Raw genomic sequence first — 22,360 nt, 5'->3', positions numbered from 1 at the left:
TATTTAAGACTCTTGATAAAAATTTGTTCTTTGAACGTGCTTACTTAGGGCATCATGAATTGAGGTATGGCAGTAACCAGCAGTAAGCATACAGGTATTTACACGTGGAGTTTACAGCTCGGCCAACTGGTCTACGCCAGAATTATGCTTCACAATATTTGCACCAACAATCATTTGCCATTGTTTAGTTTTAAAGTTTATTTATTAGTGTCACAAGTAGATTTACATTAACACTGCAATGAAGTTTACTGTGAAAATCCCCGAGTCGCTGGTTGAGGTACACTGAGGAAGAATTTAGCATGGCCAATGCACCTAACCAGCACTTTTTTCGCACTGTGGGGAGGAACCAAGAGCATCTGGAGGAAACCCTCACATATATGGGGAGAATTTGCAGACTCCACACATACAGTCACCCGAGGCCGGACTTAAACCTGGGGCCCTGGTGCTATGTCATCATGCCACAAGTCACATAACCAATGCCACAGCAATCTCATTGTTAATAAAATAAATTGGGGTAGTATCATAGAATCCCTACTGCACAGAAAGAGGGTATTCATCCCATCAAGCCTGCACAGACCACAATCCCACCCACATCCTTCCCCTTAACCCCATTTGTTTACCTTAGCTAGTCCCCCAGACACTTATGGGCAATTTAGCATGGCCAGTCCACCTAATCTGCATACTGCTGGAGGAAACTGGAGTACCTGGAGGAAACCCATGCAGACACAGGGAGAACATGCAGACTCCACACAGGCAGTCAGCCAAGGTCGGAATCGAACCCAGGTCCCTGGTGCTGAGAGGCAGCAGTGCTAACCACTGTGCCACCCCTTTTAAATTCCACAGTGGGATGTAAATCCATGCCTCCAGTCTGGGCTTCTGGATTACTAGTCCTGTGACATGATCACTATGCTACTGTTGCCCCCAAACCGGAACTGGTATGTGAGAATAAATGTGGTATTCATAGAGTCATAGAGATTTACAACATGGAAACAGGCCCAACTTGTCTATGCGGCCCTTTTTTTAAACTCCTAAGCTAATCCCAATTGCCCGCATTTGGCCCATATCCCTCTATACACAACTTACCCATATAACTATCTAAATGCCTTTTAAAATACAAAATTGTACCTGCCTCTAGTACTACCTCTGGCAGCTTGTTCCAGCCACTCACTACCCTGTGTGTGAAGAAATTGCCCCTCTTGACACTTTTGTTTCTCTCCCCTCTCACCTTAAATCTATGCCCTCTAGTTTTAGATTCCCCTACCTTTGGGAAAAGATATTGACTATCTAGCTGATCTGTGTCCCTCATTATTTTATTGACCTCTATAAGATCACCCCTCAGCCTCCTACGCTCCAGGGAAAAAGGTCCCAATCTATCCAGACTTTCCTTATAACTCAAACTATCAAGTCCCGGTAGCATCCTAGTAAATCTTTTGTGCACTCCTGTGAGACATGCTTGTCCACCTATTTGTTTGCTTCTCAGAAGAAAAATAAGAATATTTTTTTAAAAAATGAAAAATGCCAGACCCGTTTGCAAGCAACATAAAGCATAAGGCTCACCAATACGTTCCTCACTATTTACCGTCAAGGTCCAGAATTTGAGAGGCACTTACCAGTACGAAACTGATAAGATGACTTAGAGCATTATCTTTCCGTGCAGATAGGGCTTCCCATACATCCTGCAACTTCCCTTTTATTTCGGATATAAAATGCTCCAGGGAGATGGCAAGGTCACTGGGGCAAACCTGGGTGTAGAACCTCTGTACAGTCTTGAGAATTTGCTGCTTCATCATCTGCACTGCTTTCGATATTTCATTCAGGCTGGTAACAATATTGCTGAAGACACTCTGGAAGTTCTTAAGACCAGGAACTGCCGGCTGCAAAACAAAACAGAGAGTTATGTACTGCCATTTTCCGTTCGAACTGGACTGATGCTACTTAATCGACTGAAAACTCTGCCCACTTTAGGGCTGGTTTCCTCTGGGTGCTCTGGCTTCCTCTCACAGATGTGGAGATGCCGGCGTTGGACTGGGGTAAACACAGTAAGAAGTCTCACAACATCACATTAAGGTCCAACAGGTTTATTTGGTAGCAAAAGCCACTAGCTCTCCGAGCCCTCCCCGCTCCTTTGTCAGCACTTCAACACAGGAATGGTGGAACAAAGAGCATTAGGCGCTTGGAGAACTCCAGCAAAAAAAAACCTGGTTCGATATAACCAAGAATTATATTGGTTATTATTCAATAAAGAAAGAAAAAGGAAAGCACAATCTTATGCAATGAAGTCACGTACAATGTTTCTCATGGGCTGGCTTATAGCTATATCTGATGCCATAAAATTAAAGTGATATTAAATAAAGGTAAGTGTTTGGAAATACAAAAGGAATTGCTGACAAAAAATAAGCCAGCTGTAACACAAATGCACAAAGCAAGACATTGCACTTTGGATCCACTAGACCTCTTCCTTCTTTATTGCTGAATTTGAAGTACTGATGGAAACAAAGGCCACGATCAAACGGTTACACATGCACCATAAAAAATATTCTTTCTGGTTGTATCACTGCTTGGTATGCTTCCTGCTATGCCCAAGATGCAAGAAACTACAAAAGGGCATGAATGTAGCCCAATCCATCACGCCAACCAGCCTCCCATCCATTGACTCTGTCTACACTTTCCGCTGTCTCGGCAAAGCAGCCAGCATAATTAAGGAGCCCACGCACCCCGGACATTCTCTCTTCCACCTTCTTCCATCAGGAAAGAGATACAAAAGTCTGAGGTCACGTACCAGCTGACTCATGAACAGCTTCTTCCCTGCTGCCATCAGACCTTTGAATGGACTTACCTTGCATTAAGTTGATCTTTCTCTGCACCCTAGCTATGACTGTAACACCACATACTGCACTCTTTCATTTCCTTCTTTATGAATGGTATGTTTTGTCTGTATAGTGTGCAAGAAACAGCACTTTTCACTGTATGTTAATACATGCAACAATAATAAATCAAAACAGCCCTGTTGATCACGGATGAAAATTCCATAATGCTGCTAAATCTCATGTGAGGGGTGCACAGGTAAGGGACATACCTGGAAGTATTCCCTGGCAGTACCCCCAGCAGGGCCCCACAGTACTGGGGTCATTGCCAGGACCCCTCTGGGGAGCTCTATTATGGAGGTTCCCATTATCCATTATGATGGGTGCAGGGAGTTGCCATTCTGTGAATGGCTGGAGGTTCCCCTTCACTGTGGGGGGGGAAAGAGGGGATGTTGCCTTTCTGTGTCAGTTTCAGTGCAAGCCTCACCCTGGTTTTCTCACCTGAGTCAACACTCCGTGGCTGGAATTGTCCCAAAAATGCACAATCTCTCAGTGAGACAGATTTCTCTTTGTACTAATGCTAAAGCTGCAACTAAGAGGTGTCTAAATACAATTAATTTTTTTGGAACAGACACTTATTTGGTGACCTGCGAGGTCTGTTTTGAAGTCATTCTTTGTGATCCAGGTGCCAAGTTTGCAAAACCATGTCTGGAATTCTCCAATCGTTCATTCCCCGCCGCTGCGAGGGAGGGTGGGGAATTTGGTATTTAGCCAAATCTCCACTCACTGCAGTGGGCAGGGAGAATCCCAGCAGCAGGAATAGCAGGAGAATTCTGGCCCATGTTTCTGGCAGGAAGTTCAAGTTGAGCATCAGAAAGTCACAGGCACACGTCCAACCTCCCCCTAATTTCAATCCAACGAATTTAATTCAAAGAGCTTTGGAGAGAAATCCAATAATTTCCTGACAATTTCTGCTGGACAAGGTTCTATGCTGATTTGTAGGTTTAGCCTTCTACAGTCTACTGAATTCTAGTTTTGTAGTAAAACTTACCGCCACAATCCCACTTTCCTTTTGTTCTCCTTCCTTGTTGCTGGTGCGGCAGTGTAATGCCAGTCTACCGACTGGATCTTGCACCTTGGATTCGCTGCTGGCAACATCCACGTTTTCCTTGGCAGATGTTCCCTGGAAGGGGGTGGGTGCGATAAAGAACAATTTTTGCTTCCATCAGAACAAGTTTCCACGGCGGTTGAATCATAGAATCATATGTTGTAGAAGGAGCCATTCAGCCCATTGAGTTTGTATCGACCACAATCCCACCAAGGCTCTATCCCCATAAACCCATGCATTTACCCTAGCTAGTCGCCCTGACACTAAGAGGCAATTTAGCATGGCCAATCCACCTAACCTACACACCTTTGAACTCTGGGGGGCAACTGGAGCACCCAGAGGAAACCCACGCAGACATGGGAAGAATGTGCAAACTCCACACAGGCAATGACCCAAGCTGGGAATCAAACCTAGGTCCCTGGTGCTGCGAGACAGCAGCACTAACCATTGTGACACTGAGCCGCCAGTCCCCCTCCCCACCACCTACAATTCTGCGAGGGCTTACAGGAAAGTCCTTATTTTGTTCAATAAGCAAATCACACTATGTAAGATGTATGTATTACATTCAAACATGTGGTCCCTTTCCATACCTGTCACAATCTTCACATCTCACTCGCAGATGGCTGGTTTGTTTTGGTTATCTTAGCTCAGTACATGCTGTCTTGGAGAATGGAGAGGGGAAGGCTATAAAGATAGGGTGGTAGGAGAAGGAACAACTCCATGATCCCAATAAATCATTCTGTGCATGAGATTTGTGGTACTCGTCCGAAAATCACCACAGCATTTTAATCCAAATTTCCATTTGTCCCCTTCTTCATTTTTCCCTAACATCCTTGCCCAGGTGGGCACAGATCGGAGATCTTTAGGGGCAGTTGGTAGTGCCCTTGCCTCTCAGTCAGATGCCCTGGAGTCTGAATCCCACTCCAGGCCATGGAAGGTGTAATTGTAATACAGCTAAATCAGATTGATTATCAACCTGTAAATCCTTCCAATCAGTCTACAGCAGTGAGTAAGGGCAGGAGATCTCCTGGTCAGTCATACCTGATGTAGAGTGGCTAATCACTGATGGCCTGTCCAGGATTATCTATCCCTGGGAACAGGCATATGCATGTGTTTTATCTGCCTCATGTGCCATTTGACACGGGAAAGCCTGCAGGTTGAGCACATGTTAGATCCTTTCTATTCAGGCAACAAACAATAAACCTTGTCATTGGCTGGATTAGAATCAGGGAAGAATCAAATAATCCACTCTCTGCAGAAGAAGACCATTTGGCCCATTGTGTCTGCATTGACTCTCCAGCAGAGCATCCCAGCCCCGAAACCCCACACACTTATCCCGCTAATCCCCCTCACCTATGCAACTTGGGACACTAAGGGGCGATTTAGCATGGCCAATTCATCTAACGCGCACATCTTTGGACTGTGGGGGGAAACCAGAGCCCCCGGAGGGAAACCCACATAGGCACGGGGAGAACGTGCAGACGCTACACAGACTGTGTCCCAAACCAGGAATCGAACCCGAGTCCCTGGTGCTGTGAGGCAGCAGAGCTAACCACTTTATCACCGTGCCACCCCCAAGGTCAACTTGTAAATTCAATGTTCAAGGCAGAGACCTTTCACTTAAAAAGCAGGAGAAATATTCATCAGTTAACTCTGGAAAATCAGATCAAAGGAAATTATCTCTGATTGAGCCATCAGTATACCAGACAAGGCTTTTCAAATTAACAGTGATACAAAGTTTTTATTGGAAAACATAACCTCATTTACTCTGCCTGTAAAATATTTGACTTAGACAGATGAATTGAGTACCACTTGGGCATACAGGTGCTATTAATATGACAGATTGTAATTTACCCTAACCATCCACACGACTGTACTTGAAACTGAATTAGAAAAAAAATTTAGTACAATTCATACTTTGTGGATCCCAATGACAACCTATGATTCACTGAGATTTCATTTTGAACGTCATTGAATGGCATGTTATGTCAGAATGTTGTGAAGCCAGATTTATGATGCAGGATTATAAGCAATGCTGAGGGGTGCAAGTTGCAATGAGACAATTCCAGACTTGTAAAATGAACGAGTCTCATTTTTGAACTCTTTCACAGAAGCAGGTCAAGATGTGAAGTAGAAGCTCGCAAAGAAATATGTTTATTCAACTCTCACATCTGCCTGCCTTTAACCTTTTGTTCAGCTCATTTCACAGCCAGATGATGCTGTACAATTTCTAATGACTCGGGTTTGAATTGGTTGTTATGCCTGCGGTTGGCTGGACCCTGAGCTCTGGAATTCCCTCTCTAAAACCCAACTCTCTCTGCTCCTCCAAATCTCCCTCCTCCTTTAAGATGTTCCTTAAAACAAGCTCTTTGGCAAACCATTTTGCCACAGGATCTAATATCTCTTTTGTGGATTGCCTTTGTTTGGCCCATATCCCTCTATACCCATCTGCCTTGAATACTTTTTAAAAGACAAATTATACCCATCTCTACTACTACCTCTGGGAGCTCATTCTAGACACTCAACACCCTCTGTGTGAAAAAAAAATGCCCCTCTGGACCCTTTTGTATCTCTCCCCTCTCACCTTAAACCTTTGTCCTCTAGTTTTACACTCCCCTACCTTTGGGAAAAGATGTTAACTATCTACGTTATCTATGCCCCTTATTATTTTATAGACCTCTATAAGATCACCCCTAAGCCTCCTATGCTCCAGGAAAAACGTCCCAGTCTATCCAACCTCTCCTTTATAATTCAAACCATCAAATCCCAGTAGCATCCTAGTAAATCCTTTTTGGAACTAGTTTTTGTCCGAGTGTATTCCTGCGAAGTGCCTTAGGGCATTTTGTGCCATATAGGTGAAAGTTATTATTGGTTAAGTTCTTCACCATTTAATTAATCCTTGTTCTAGGAAAGCTATTGTGTCATCTTCAGAGAGGTTGAACCATAAAAGATAAAATTCTGAAGAAGAAAAAGATCACAGCCCCTCTCCACCCCACCATGATCTAGAAAATGCATCTTGAGCCAGCTGACTGCAACACGAGACATCCAGTACATAGCAGAACAGAACAAGATTTGTACGGAGACAGTGAGCTACTGGGAGAATGATTATATCAGAATGTTAAGAAGCCAAGGTCAATGATACAGGATATAAGCAATACAGAGGAGTGAAAGCTGCATATTAGACAGTTAGACTTGCGAAATGAGTGTCATTTTTGAACTCTTTCACAGAAGGATTTCAAGATGCAAAGTAGAAGCTTGAAAGAAAATAAGCTAAACCAACTCTCGCATCAGACAGTCCTTAACCTTTCGGTCAACTCCTTTCACAGCCATAAATGGATTTTGCAGCTTTTAAAATACATGCAGAGATGAATTTTCAGTTCAATTAGCTGTGCACACACTTTAATAGAGACACACACAGCATGATGCTTTAGCATGAATTATATGCATGCATTATATGCATATTACATGTCTTTGGCCCGACTTGTCCATGCTGCCCATTAAGCTTGTCCCAATTGCCTACTCTTGGCCCATTTCCTGTATACCCATCTTACCCATGTAACTGTCTAAACGCTTTTTAAAAGACAAAATTGTACCCGCCACTGCTACTACCTCTGGCAGCTTGTTCCAGACACCACCCTCTCTGTGAAAAAGTTGCGCCTCTGGACCTTTTGCATCTCTCCCCTTTACCTTAAACATATGCTCTCTATTTTTAGACTCTCCTACTCCCCAACTCCTGTATTCAATGTTCTAACCAATGAAACCAAGCATGCCGAATGCCTTCTTCACTGCCTTCTCCATCTGTACACTGAAGTTTTGTCACTATTGTATCAGGCTTTGGTGAAAGCATATTTGGAGTATTGTGCATAGTTTTGCTTTCCTTACCTAAGGAAAAATGAACTTACTATGAAGGTAGTGAAGCAAAGGTTAAATAGGCTGGTCCCTGGGATGAGAGGGTTGCTCTCCAATGAGAGTTTGTGTCGAATGGACCTCTCTGGAGTTCATTTTCTGGATGATATTGAAACATGCTAAGGAAGTGGCTTTCCCTGGCATGACTGGAATAGGGGTATAGTCTCACAAAGAACAAAGAACAAAGAACAACCCAGCACGGGAAACAGGCCCTTCGGCCCAACGAGCCCGCGCCGCCGCATCACCCTACACCTATTCTACCCTGCATGTCTACGAATGGGACCCTACTCAGTCAGATTCAGGGAAGAAATAGTGTCAATTTGGTAGAAACCGATTAGCCTAAGAGCACATCTTTGGGGTGTGGGAGGAAACCGGAGCGCCCGGAGGAAACCCACGCATCCACAGGGAGAATGCGCAAACTCCCACAGACACAGGCCCAAATCCATGTATCTGCACAGCTAGCAGTGCTAGTCACTGAGCTGTTGCGGCGCCCGTCTATCGGTCCAGGATCAAGCACACACACCGACACGAAGTACTGGGCCACAAGAAGGGGGCAATCATTTCATACTGAGATAGGAGGTAAGATGGTTGTGAATCTTTGGAATTCCCTACCCCAAAGGGCTGTGGATGCTTAGCCATTGAGTATATGCAACATTCCAACAAACAGCTTTAGGATTTTCGGGAATATCAAGGCACACGGAGATCAGTTAGGAGTTCACTCGCGATCTAACTGAAAGGCAGAGCGTGTTCACTGTTAGAAACGCAAAGTTAATAAGATTATGGGCACAATCCTTTGGCCCTCGCGCGGGCGTGTTCACAAATTGTGCTAGGATCAAAGAATTGCGGCGGAGGGGCCATAGCATGGTAGATGCCGGCTTGAATTCCTTTCGGGATTCTCCAAGTCCCCATGGCCTGATGTGGTTCATGCCCTCGCCAGGTTGGCACTATCAGGGTGCTAGATTAACAGTGCCAAAGGGGGGGACATTTGGTAACCCTATAATAGGGCGTCACTCCCTTGGTGGGTTGGGGGGGGTGCCGTTGCTGGTATGTGATGCCAGCAAGTTAGATGAAGAGGGGAGGGAGGGCGGGGGGAGTCTAAGCCAGTGAGAAGTTGCGGGGGGGGGGAGGTGGTTATGGAGATCAGAGCGCCCTATAAAAATGACACCTCAATTTCCAAGGAGCCAGCCTTGCTGCCATCTTTGGGACCCCACTCCAAAGAAATTTTATGTGTGGGTGAATTGTGAACGAATCACACCAAACCACACAATGGGAATTTCACTGGGTTTTCCCCTGGGGAATTCCACCCTATATTTTAAATCATAGAATCCCTACAGTGCAGGAGGAGGCCATTTGGCCATTGAGCCTGCACTGACAACAATCCCACCCAGGCCCTATCCATATAATCACACATATTTATCCTAGCTAGTTCCCTTAAGGGGCAACGTAACATAGCCAATCAGCCTAACCTGTGGGTGGACTGTGGGTGGGAACCGGAGCACCCGGAGGAAACCCACACAGGCACAGGGAGAACATGCAAACTCCACACAGACAGTGACTCAAGCCGGGAATCGAACCCGGGTCCCTGGTGCTGTGAGGCAGCAGCGCTAACCATTGTGACATTTTGGGACAGTCTCTATAATTTAGGAATGAATGGGGGTCAGGTATCCTGCTCTGAATCTTGACTGATCACAACTTTGGGCAGCATGGTTGTAAAAGGTTTGGGTGGGGAGCAGTCCAGGTTGTTTTACTGGAATAAAAAGATGTACAATATGTTCACACCTGTGGATAAGAGCATCTGTATTGGGTAGACTTTTGTCTCCAAGCCTCAGAGAATTGTTTGGAATGTCAGGTATTATTAACAATTGTGATAACCTCCATGATCTGCATGGGGAATCATTAATTGTCCTCCCAGGTGCGCTCGTTGAATAGGAGCTCCCTAAGGACTGGTAATTAGCCCACCAGGTGAAACTTGTATACCTAGCCCTATATAAGAAAGGCCCTGAGAGGGTCCATTAACCTTTTAGTCCTGGTTGGGACCCGTTGTGTTCTCAGTGGCTTGTGGTTATTGTCTATTTTCGTTTGTGCAATAAATGGTTCCTTCACAGCCGACTCCTGTACTTATTTTAACAATTGTACTTTAAACTCTCTGTTTAATTCTAAGATAGGATGAAATTAGATTTTAGAGGATAATTAAAATCAACATTTGTACAAAATCTATGTGATTCACATTGTCATGGAGATGGGCTTTGGGAGGGAGGGGCTTTGAAAGGGGCCTAGGCTATAGAAGGCCATTGCAGAATCAGCTTACAGGATTTTCTTGAGATTTCCTTGAACCTCAAACAGGTTAATCTTCAAGAATCAGCAAAAGAGCTGAGAAAAAAGATCAAGAAGAAAGATGGAGGTAGTCAGACTCAGTTGTTCACCACAGAAAATGCAGTGGCACCATGCACTCGGATTGAAGAGACCAATTTTGTGAGGATTCAAACAGGGTTGGAAGATTTGCCCAGCTTTGGCTAGAGGGAGGGATCTCCAGGGTCACCCTCACTATAAAAACCCATTCAGGGATTTAAAATTATCCAGGTGTAAAAAGTAAAAAGAAATATGCCCTCAGACACTTTCTTGGAAGATGAGGAATCCACTTAATGGACAAAGAAGGGGATTTTAATTGTTTTAAAAATGGAGGATGTTTTCTGCTGTGCGTATGTTGCCTACTCCGTATTGATAAAATGTTGCTTTTAGCTTGCTTATTTCAGCAATAGTCTTAAAACTGGAAATTGCGTCAAGTGATCCTTTCAGTCAGCTACTGAAGATTTAAATACTTTTTTTTAAGTTGTTGGTCTCTGCAGGGACTGTAACAACAAGGCTACTCCAGCATCTATATCTTAGGTTTTCATATCAAGAGTTGCAAACCTTTAACTCAAATTGAAAAGAAGGGTAGATTGTTCTGTAAACTTGTGCACAGATTTTGGGAATTAATCATGAATACATATCATGATATGGAATTCAGTGTTTGCTTTGAGAAATATCTCTATTTATTATCAACAAGACAACACTCCTCAAAACCTCTGCATCATCTACAAAGCACAAGTCAGGAGTGTGATGAAATAGTCCCTACTTGCCTAGATGGGTGCTCCTTCAACAGCACTCAAGAAGTTTGGCATCATTCTACGGGATCACTAGGGGATTTTCACAGAAACTTCTTTGCAGTGTTCATGTAAACCTACTTGTGGCACTAATAAATAAACTTTAAAAAAACTTAAACTTTTGAAACCACCCAGGAAAAAGCATTGTGCTTGATTGGCACCACATCTACAAACATCCTCCACCACTGGCACTCAGTAGCAACAGTGAGTACTATCTACAAAATGCACAGCAGCAATTCACCAAAGATTCTTCTCCAGCACCTTTCAAACCCGCGACCACTTCCAGCTAGAAGGACAAGGGCAGCAGATACATGGGAACACCACTATCTATACGTTCCCCTCCAAGCCACTCACCACCTGACTTGGAGATATATTCCTTCGCAGTTACTGGGTCAAAATCCTGGAATTCCCTCCCTAATGGCATTGTGGGTCAACCCATTGGACTGCAGCGTCTCAAGAAGGCAGCTCACCACCACTTTCCCAAGGGCAAATAGACATGGGCAATTAATGCTGGCCAGTCAGGGACACTCATGTATCACAATCACATAAAAATTAAGCAGTATGGGATGCACTTACCATGAGGCTAATACCTGGCTTGTGCTTTTCTGCATTCTGAATGAACATGACAACATGTTTGTAGATATGGTTGTACAATTTGGAGCTCAGAAAATACATCCGTGTGCTGTTCCCTTCTGGCAGTTTGGATGAGCTGGTTGCTTCCTTACTGGGCAAATCCTCATTCACAGTTTCTAAGAAAAAAAAGTGAGTGAATATTTGGCACAGAATGAAACTAGAGGTTTTATTTTAATAACACTGCGTAACTATCGATAGTAGACAATGGCCAGAATTGAACTTTTCCTCAATTTTCTAACTCCCAGAACAAGACATCTAAGGTGCCACTGAGAAACGGAATGTCTGGTTCAAATCCCCTCTTCCTCAGAGCCAACAGCTCACAAGATGTGGGTCTTGTTTTAAATTAAACATTTACCAGCAAGAATATGCAGACGTACAGTTCTGTTGCAAAACGTTCAGGACCACAATGTCCCAACAGGTGCATGGTCATATGTCGTGGGTGGAATTTTCCAGCCACGTGCCCCCCAAACCCGGAAGGCCAACAGACCTTTGGACGGTCCGCCAAATTTTCTGTCCCCCCTGCTGCGATTCCCACAGCGTCAGGATGAGAAAATTCCATCCCATGCTTTTTTGTTATTCTCTCATGGGATGTGGACATCACTGGCAATTTGTTACCCATTTCTCATTGCCCTTGAACTGAGTGTCTCACTAGGCTATTTTAGAGAGCAGTTAAAAGCCACACACATTGCTAAGGGTCTGCAGTCACACATAGGCCAGATCAAGCAAGGCTGGCAGATTTTCTTCCCCAAAAGACATTCAAAAACTGGATCTATGTTTTGCAACACTCAATGTTTCAATGATTACTTTTGTTGAGACTAGCTTACAGCAGCAAGTTTTATTAATTTACCTAAATTCCACCAGCCACTGTGGTGGGATTTGAACCCATGTCCACAGAGCATTAGTTCGGCCAGCAATGGTACAGGCTCAGTGGGCTCCTTGTATAGAAAGCTGATAGTTATGGCGCTTATACAACAAGACCAACGGCCAAACTTCCTAATTAAAGAATGTGTGCCAGAAGTCAAAAAGTGTCCTTGTTCAAATAGATCATAGAATGCCTACAGTACAGAAGGAGACCATTTGGTCCATCAAGCCTGCACCAACGACAATCCCACCCAAGCCCTAAGCCCATAACACAACATATTTACCTTGCTAATCTCGCTGAAACCAAGGGGCAATTTAGTATGGCAAATCCACCCAATCCAGACATCTTTGGAGGAAACCTATGCAGACACGGGGAAAACATGCAAGCTCCACATAGATAATCACCCAAGGCCAGAATTGAACCCGGGTTGCTGGCGCTGTGAGGCAGTAGTGCTAACCACTATGCCACCACTAGATCCCTTTGTTCAATATCTCCACCAATTAAAGGAAACAGGAAGCAACAAATACTGACATCGCAGCTGAGCCAGGCCATTCCCATGAGCCTGCCATTACTATGGTTGGCTCCTTTCATTCAGGGATTTGTTTCTATTCATTTGTGAGGCATGGTTGTCTCTGGCTGACCAGCATTTATTGCCCATCCCTAATTACCCTTGTTAAAAGGTAGTTAAGAGTCAACTATATTGCAGTGGCTCTAGAGTTACATGTATGCCAGACTGGGTAAGGATGGCAGATTTTCTTCCCTAAAGGTCATTAGTGAATCAAAGGGTTTTTTTCTGACAATCGACAATGGTTTCATGATCATCAGTAGAGTCTTAATTCCAGACGTTTTACTGAATTCAAATTTCACATCCTGCTGGGGTGAGATCTGAACCCAGGTGTCCAGAACATTAGCTGAGTTTCTGGATTAGTAGTCTAGCGATAATGCCACTAGGCCATCACCTAGTTGGAGCGGTGCCAGGTGGATAAATCTTCGCTTTTAAATCATCAGTAAGATCTAAACCAAGATGCATAGGTTCATAAATTATTATAGATAACCAATGGCCAGAGGAACTTCAATGTTTGTATTTTGCAGCAGATAGCAACAGCTCTTCCTTGGTTATTAAAAAAAAAATTCACGATTAAACAATGGATTAACTGAATGAAATGATGATGAGGATCAGCATTGATTTAAGTAATTGGGAAATTTTAGGACATGGGTAATTTGCAAAAAGAATATTTATCTTATTACTTCAGCTATATTCTGACAATACCCAAGGATTTTCTGTATACAATTTACATGCATGAGAAGACAGTACTAATTAGTTATGTAGCAAGTGGAATCTGGTTGGTAGAGGCATTGCCATAGAAAATGGTGACTGACCGTTAACTGAAAAGCTGTTTCCGCTAAACAAAATAAATGACAGTCATTTACTGATTCATGCCACAGGACAATGCTTTGACAAGAGCCAAGCTGCCTAGTTTAAATTTCAAACAATGCTCATCAGTTAACTGTCAATCACCATCAACCAGTGCATTCTCCATGGCAAACCCTCTACCAGAATCTGCTTGCCAACCAATCAGCACTCTCTTCTCATAAAGTTTAAATTGTTGTTCCCTTTTCATTTGGTATCCTTGCAAATTGTCCTGTTGAGCGCAAGGCAAAAAGTTTCAACAAAATAAGTCTCTTTTTTCAGTAATTCTCTCAAGTTCTGTACTGCCAAAATGAGTTTTTTCTCAATAGCCAGGAAGCCGGAACCAGTCAACTTGTCCAAAATATTTGCCTCAAGAACATTTGCAAGTCTGATATATGGATCCTAAACTTCTAGGGCCCGATTTTACTATTTTGATTCTAAGTGCTGAATCTGTGCGCAATTCAGATCCGACTGCTCAGAAATCTGCTCTCAGGCGCCCCCATTCACACTGAGCCTGAAAAGAAATCTCAGGTCTGAATCACGCTGTGGACAGGAATTATCTCCTTCAAAACACTGCAGCTCCAATCAGAGCTTTGAACTGTGCATGTGCAGTGAAAAAATATTTTGAAAAACGCACCCCTTTCACATTGTTCCTGGTCCACAAAAAGCAGATAAAATGGTCTGGAACAAAAAATGGGAGCGATGGCCCCTACAAACATCACCCCAACCCACAATGTAACTGTCCCCCTTCTCCAACCACCTCCATTACTACCTAGACCAGTCATGATCCTCTGGCCCCCTTCTTCTCCCCCATCGATTGCCCACAGAGTGGCAGCGGTCTCCCTCTGCCCCCCCGCCTCCACCCCCCCCACCCCCGCCAGAGATCCAAATGACCTTCCTCTCCCCACCAGAGAATGATCGGGCCTCCCTCCTCCCTCTCCCTCCCACACACCAGAGAATGGTCACCAAACTCTGGGGCCTGTTTGAGTCAATGCACCTAACCATCATGTCTTTCCGATTGTGGGAGGAAACCGGGGCACCCAGAGAAAAGCCACACAGACACGGGGAGAACGTGCAGACTCCACACAGACAGTGACCCGAGCAGGGAAACCAACCCGGATCCCTGATGCGGTGAGGCAGCAGTGCTAACCACTGTGCCATCGTTCTGCTCACAGACAAGACCTGTGGGCCCACATATGCCACCATGATGGTATGTAGCTACAGCAGCCTGGCAACAGATGCCAAAGAAAACAACCCACAGTGACACTTGATAACAGCTTCATACGTGGCACACGTGGCAGAACCTGCCTCTCAGGGACAGGTCTCTTCAACCATCAGCAAAAATGCACCATATAAAGATACCATTGGCTATGGATTTAATTTGCTGCACATTCCTCATCTTACGAAGATGGAAGGATGCCATGATTAAATTACACTACAGCTCCTTCAATGAGATATTTATCTGTGATTCCACAGCAGAACATTTGAATTCTCAATCATTTGTGGTTATGTTGCACGATTCCATAAAAACAGTTGGAAACGTGTCCGCCTTGACATATTAAAAAGGCACAGGTTCTATTTATTTGCCAAACACCCAATCTCATCCAAAAAGACATCCAAGTCAGTCTGAATGTTATATAAATAAGGCAAAAGTACATAATTATTAAAGGACAAGTCTGTTTTTTTTAAGCATATTTTGGAACAGCATAATTAATTTGGATTCCAATTAAATAGGAATAAAGTGCAGCGCAACCAGGTCTTGTTTGGAGGGGAAGTTTGCTGTTTCGGGAATGGAGAGTTGCACTGGGCAAGAGACCAGATACTGATGGAAGTATATCGACTTGGAAATGTTAAGCTCCTTTCCTTGCTCCACAGGCACCGTCTGACTTAGCTGCTGAGTGTCACCTGCTTTTATTTCAGCTTTCCAGCAGCTGCTGAACTTTATTTTTTTCAAAATCAGATAATTTTTGGATAGAAAGTGAAAGGCAAGAAAAGCAACAATGTGAATGGGTCACCCATTTCCTGGTGAAAACCGAGAAGTTTCTATGAAACAGAGACTACCGAAGAACAGCCTGTAACCATGCAGCGTCTAGGTTCTGCAACATAAGCCACAGTAATGTGTATTGTTCAAAAGGTTTAGTGCCTTTAAGAGTATGAAAGAACTGGCAGTACATCAACAGTCATGGTTCCAAAGTGTCAGTCAGACCCACATGTGTTTAATTCTTGGAAGGTGTAAAAGGTTTCTGTTAACTTCCCAGCTTAACACAGTGTTAGCATTGAAGATCAGAGTCTTCATTAGAGCCAGCACAGGAGGTTGTAGATGGGATTTAAATACTCAAAGCTGCATGGCAATGTACAACATCATTAATTCCTTTATTTTTTATTCATTTGTGGAACATGGGCATTGCTGGCTGGCCAGCATTTATTGTCCATCCCTAGTCGCCCATGGCAGGCAGTTGAGAGTCTGTGGCTCTGGAGTTACATGTAGGCCAGACTAGGTTAGGAAGGCAGATTTCCTTCCCTAAAGGACAACCAGATTGGTTTTCCTGACAATCAGCTGTGGTTTTGTGGTCATCAGTAGATTCTTAATTCCAGGTTTTTTAAAATCCAATTCAAATTCCACCATCTGTCGTGGTGGGATTCAAACCTGGGTCCCCAGAACATTATCTGAGTTTCTGGATTAATAGTCTAGCCGTAATACCACAAGGCCATCGTCTCCCCAACCAAGCAACCACACAATGCAACTATTAAAGGGCCAGTTGAGACAATTAAACAATAAACAATGGTTTTATGATACCTATGCTAATCACATAAGGAAAATGGGCTGACACCCAATATATTTTGTTGTATTTCCTATTGCTCCCCAATCTGATAGGTTAGATACATTGCAATTTCAAAAAGAAAATTGCCCATAGCTCTTGAATTTAAACCAGAATGATTCAATTGCTCTGCCTGAAGGCAGATCCTTGTCTCGTTATCAATTCTTGTTTCATCCCAAGATGTTCTTTTTGGCTATGTTGTGGTTGGCCATTCCTTTCTGTTCTCAGAGGTGAGGCAAGAAAGCACGTTGCAATTCTAACTCAGCTCAGAATGGGAATCAAACCCATTTTGCTGGCTGCCTGCTCTCATCTTGCCTCCACCCCATTCCTGTCACTCTCTTCCTCTTCTGAGGAAGTCCCACCAGCAGAGTAGACTATCCCCATTGGAGCAGATGCAAAGGATCTTTTGGTGTAACAAATCAAACTAAATGAGACAAATTGAGGGACAAAGCAAGGAGGGCAGCCCCTTAAAGGTGGGGGGAACTACCTGAAACAAAAACAAAGAATAAAAGAAACTTAAAATATTAAACAAAAAAAGATTAAGAGGGTCAATAACACACTCCAGTCCCTGCGGTGCCCAATGAGCACGGAAGGTCTCAATAGTGCTCATGGACACCACATGTTCCCTCTCCAGGGATACCTGGGAGCAAAGGTACATTTGCAGAGGACCACTGCCTTGGAAATTATGGAATATTGTCCTCCAATCCTCAGAAAAAGCTTCCAGGAAGTCCAGAAATGCTGCAAGTTACACCGCCAATGCTAAACAATAACTAGGAAAGCGAAACTCTATACTCACATGGCTATGAACTATCGCAGAGAAACAACTGCTGTTCTGGGAGCCTTTAATCTCATCCTCAGTTGAGGAAATGCAACAAAATGTATTGGATGTCAACCCATTTTCCCCATGTGATGAGTTAAAGGTAGCACAGGCAGCCTAAAATCACTGTCATTCGCATATTTAATGACCTCAACTGACCCTTTAATTGTCGGCGAGCTTGCAACCAATTTGCGCATACGCCCACCGTCCTCTCAATTGTGTGTGCCCTTGAGATTTCACGTGGGCCTGGTGCACACCCAGGTCAGGTGTGTAAAACTCTGGCCAATGTTACAAAATCAATATCACACAGGAGTTTGAATTTTTCACACAAAGTGTTAAAGAGCAGCACGGTGGCACAGTGGTTAGCACTACTACCTCACAGTGCCAGGGATCCAGGTTTGATTCCCGGCTTGGTTCACTGTCTGTGTGGGCTTTGCACACTCTCCCCATGTCTGTGTGGGTTTCCTCCCTGAAAGCTGTGCTGGTAAGGTGCATTGACCCAAACAGGTGCTGGACTGTGGCAACTAGGGAAATTTCACAGTAACTTCACTGGCCTTCATAAGAGGACTTGATTACAGGAGCAAGGATGTCTTACTACAGCGGTACAGGGCCTTGGCGAGGCCGCACCTGGAGTACTGCGTGCAGTTTTGGTCTCCTTACCTAAGAAAGGATATATTTGGCATTGAAGGAATGCAGCCAAGGTTCAGCAGAATGATCCCTACAATGGCAGGATAGCCTTCGGAGGACAGATTGGTTTGATTGGACCTGTGTTCACTACTGTTTTGAAAAATGAGAGGGGATAACATTGAAATGTATAAAATTTTAAAACATGGGACAGAGGGGATGCAGAAATGTTGTTTCCTCTGGGTTTAAAACAAGGCTCATAGTCTCAGGGTATAGGGTAGGCTGTTTAGGACCTCACTCAGAGGGTGGTGAACCTATGGGAATTTCAATCACAGAAGGCTTTGGGGGCCAAGTCACTAAATATATTTAAGGAGGAAATATATAGATTTCTAGACTCTAAAGTTGTCTGTGTGGACTTTGCACATTCTCCTCGCGTCTGTGCGGGTTTCCTTTAGTTTCCTCCCTGAAAGTCGTGCTGGTAAGGTGCATTGACCCAAACAGCTGCTGGACTGTGGCAACTAGAGAAATTTCACAGTAACTTCATTGCAGTGTTAATGTAAGCCTACTTTTGGCAAATAAACAAACTTTACTTTTAGTTTTTTCTTTTAAGGCAGAGTCATAGAATCATGTGAATCTTACAGTGCAGAAGGAGACCATTTGGCCCATTGAGTCTTCTCCGACCCCAATTCCATCAGGTCCTGTCCCCATAACCTTATGAATTTACCCTAGCTAGTCCCACTGACACTTAATGACAATTTAGCATGGCCAATCCACCTAACCTGCACATCTTTGGACTGTGGGAGGAAACCGGAGCAACTGGAGGAAACCCATGCAGACATGGGGAGAATGTACAAACTTCACACAAACAGTGACTAAAGTTGTCAGGGAGAATGGCACTGAGCTAGAGCATTAGCCATGATCATGCTGAATGACAGAGCAGGTGCGAAGGGCCAAATGGCCTTCTCCTATTTTCTATGTTGCAAGTGCATCCATCCAGTAGTACAGCTGAAATGTTGATCAGTTATTTCTTGCAAGGAAACCCTGAACGCAGAAGGGATGTGATGCTTTGCAAATCCTTGTCTTCTCTGTGCTGTGTTATAACGTGAAAAGAAATGTATTGGCTATGAGGGCCTTTGGGTAACTCAAGAATGTGAAATACTCTCCAATTGGAGTTGATTGTGCAGCTGCATAACCTGGGTGCACATTCTCTAATGCTTAAAAGCCAAAGCCCAGTGGTTTCATTCTGATCTGTATCATATTCAGGCAATAGCGTTATTGTTCCCTCCACATAGCAAATACAGCATTCAACACTCTTCTTTCTTTCCGCAGTTGAACCTAGACCTATCGGGGCATATTCTACTTCAACACAATCTTTCCCAGGACCTCAAAACTGAAAGAAAATGAAAGAAAAGCAAAAAATGAATGAATTGCATTCATATAACTCTTTTTACAATATCTGTATGGCTCTTTACAACCAAAGCAAGTGTAGTTGTCAACAGAATTATAGCCAGTTGCTGAAGCTGAAACCAAAACAGAGGTTTTCTTTGTTGAGTTGGACTAGCTTAGTCTCACAGTTCTCCTCCCAAACAACCCAGTGTCCCGACTATCCCCCATATTTATAGTTTCTAAGAACAAATGATCAGCAAGCCATGTGCTCAAAGTCAATTAGTACCCATCAATGTTTCTCTTCATCTTAACAGGGTACATAGCAAGACATTGACTGTCATCACTATTATAATGGAGGAAACTCAGAAGTTAAGCTGTGCCTATGCAAACTCCTATAAAAAGCAACGCGATAATTATTGGATTTTTTTTGTGATGTGCATTGAGGGATAATTATAGGCCGGGTCACCAGGGATAACTCCCCTGCTCTTCTTTAAAATAGTATCATGGGATCATCCACCCAGCCACTTAGATGGGGGTCTTGGTTTAATGTCCCACCTGAAAGACCTCTGACAGTACAGCACTCCTTCCCTCAGGTTCCCTCCTCAACATCCTACAAATTTCAGCTCGATAGAGTGAAATTAAAGCTCTGCTTTATTGAATCGCCAATTCCCAATCTGACGAACACTAGGTTTGATCTGGGCACTTTCCCACACCATCTAACTTGACCCATCGGCCAGGTTCTTCACTCAAAAACAAGGACAACACAGTCAATGTTTTCCTTCCGAATCAACTACTGCCACAGGATTCTGGTGAGGGGGACATCAGTTCGCAAAAGTGCCATTGAAGTAGCATTAAATCCTGTCATTTTAAGTCTCAAATATAGAATTCCTACAGTGCAGAAGGAGGCCATTTGGCCTGTTGAGTCAGCACTGACTACAATCCCTTCCATACCCTATTCCCATAACCCTACATGTTTACCCTGCTAATCCCCCTGACACTAAGCGTCAGTTTATCATGGCCAATCCACCTTACCCGCACATCTTTGGAGTGTGGGAGGAAACTGCAGCATCCAGAGGAAACCCACACAGACACAGGGAGAATGTGCAAACTCCACACAGACAGTGACCCGAGGCCAGAATCGAACCCGCAGTGCTAACCACTGTGCTGCCACCTGTCTGGGCTTTACAACAAAAACTGCAATATTAAAAGGTCAACTTAAGCCAATCTTAACTTTGCCAGTTTGCAAAACAAACCACATAATGAGTGCCACTGAACTTTAATATCTGTATTTTGTGTAGCCAAGAACAATAACAGTATTTTACTGCTGTCCTCACTATCAGTAATGCAGAATGGATAGTTTTTCAAGAATGTACGGAACAGACTGTATAGTTCTGTTGGTTCCAATGCAGCTTGTAAATTTAAATGGTTCACTCACAGTGTGTTCCATATTTATATCGCATTATTAACAGTACTCAAGTCGCAAGGAGAGCCTTCAAGACAACTGTGCTAACATGGAATTGTACAGAGTGTTATAATTACTTTTAGGAGGCACATTTTCTTCCATCACATACAAAAGAAATGCTGTACAAATTTATACATTTCACAAGTCTATCCCTCCTCAATCCAATCGCAGTTTAACAATGGTGAGAGATAAATCATTTTACATTGCATTAAATCTGATCTCTGGTTTAATTTTGTTTCAGAAAATAAACCAATGAAAGTTTTATAAAGTAACCCAGTATCACATTCTCAACTTGCTTTGCAATTCAAGAATTGGTGAGGTGGTGGCATTGGCATTGTACTAGGAATTCAGCACCCTGGGTTCAAATCCCACCACGGCAGATGGTGAAAATTGAATTACAGTGGTTAGGACTGCTGCCTCACAGCTCCAGGGGACTCAGGTTCGATTCCTGGCTTTCAGTGCAGAGCCTGAACATTCTCGTGGGTTTCCTCCGGACGCTCTGGTTTCCTTTGACAGACATGCTAGTTAGCTGTATTGGCCGTGCTATATTCTCCCTCAATGTACCCGAACAGTGTAAACCCACTTGTGATACTAATAAATTAAAACTAAACAAAATCTGGAATGAAAAGTCTATTCATAGAATCCCTATAGTGCCGAAAGAGGCCATTGGGCCCATCGAATTTGCACCAACCACAATCCCACCCAGGCCCTATCCCCATTGCACTTACCCTAGTTAGTCCCCTGCATGGGGTTATGGGAACTGTGGTTGGTGCAGACTCGACAAAGAACTGATGACCAACAAGGCCGACATATAAAGAGGAGTTTGTTCATAGGAAAATAACTACACACAAGACAGAGATAAGAATGTTTCCATCCTCCATGACTCCTGGACTCCAACAGCCAGTAAGCCTGTGCTCCTGCTCTCAATTCATATGTCTTCCACAGGGTGAATGTGCAAACTCCACACAAACAGTGACCCAAGCCAAGAATTGAACCCGGGTCCCTGGTGCTGTGAGGCAGCAGTACTAACTGCTGCGCCACTGTGCTGCCCTATTGATGACTATTAAGCCATTGTTGTAAAAGGTCATCTGGTTCGTCCATGCCATTTCAGGAAAGAAATCTGCTGTCCTTACCTGGTCTCTCCTACATGCGACTCAAGACCCACAGCAAAGTGGTTGACTCTTAAGTGTCCTTGCAAGCTATTCAGTTTAAGTGCAGTTGGGGATGGACAACAAATGGTGGCCCAGCCAGTGATGCCCATGAATGAATAAAACAAAATACTTTTGGAGCAAATCACAGCCAACTGGCACAAAGCAACATCCCAAAATCAGTAAAACGAACAAGTGATGGGATAATCTAGTTTTGGCGCTGTTTATTGAGGGAGG

At 43.8% G+C, this 22,360-nt stretch overlaps 1 protein-coding gene across 5 annotated transcripts in view; it reads right to left on the bottom strand.

The window, feature by feature from the left end:
- The window catches only part of pex11a (peroxisomal biogenesis factor 11 alpha), an 85,154-nt gene that overhangs the window by 19,133 nt on the left and 43,661 nt on the right, over positions 1–22,360 (bottom strand). For all 5 annotated transcript variants that reach the window (XM_080214402.1, XM_080214401.1, XM_080214404.1 and 2 more), the window contains 3 exons: positions 11,538–11,710; positions 3,856–3,987; positions 1,611–1,874 (listed from right to left, as the gene is read on the bottom strand). In XM_080214402.1, coding sequence (XP_080070528.1) covers positions 1,611–1,874; positions 3,856–3,987; positions 11,538–11,710 — 569 coding nt within the window. The remainder of the gene's footprint in view (positions 1–1,610; positions 1,875–3,855; positions 3,988–11,537; positions 11,711–22,360) is intronic.

The sequence above is a fragment of the Carcharhinus amblyrhynchos genome, chromosome 28, assembly GCF_965287045.1.
Source record: "Carcharhinus amblyrhynchos chromosome 28, sCarAmb.v2.hapA, whole genome shotgun sequence".
Lineage (NCBI taxonomy): Eukaryota > Metazoa > Chordata > Chondrichthyes > Carcharhiniformes > Carcharhinidae > Carcharhinus > Carcharhinus amblyrhynchos.
Note: the sequence above shows the minus strand (reverse complement) of the source record. Positions and strands in the feature narration are given on the sequence as shown.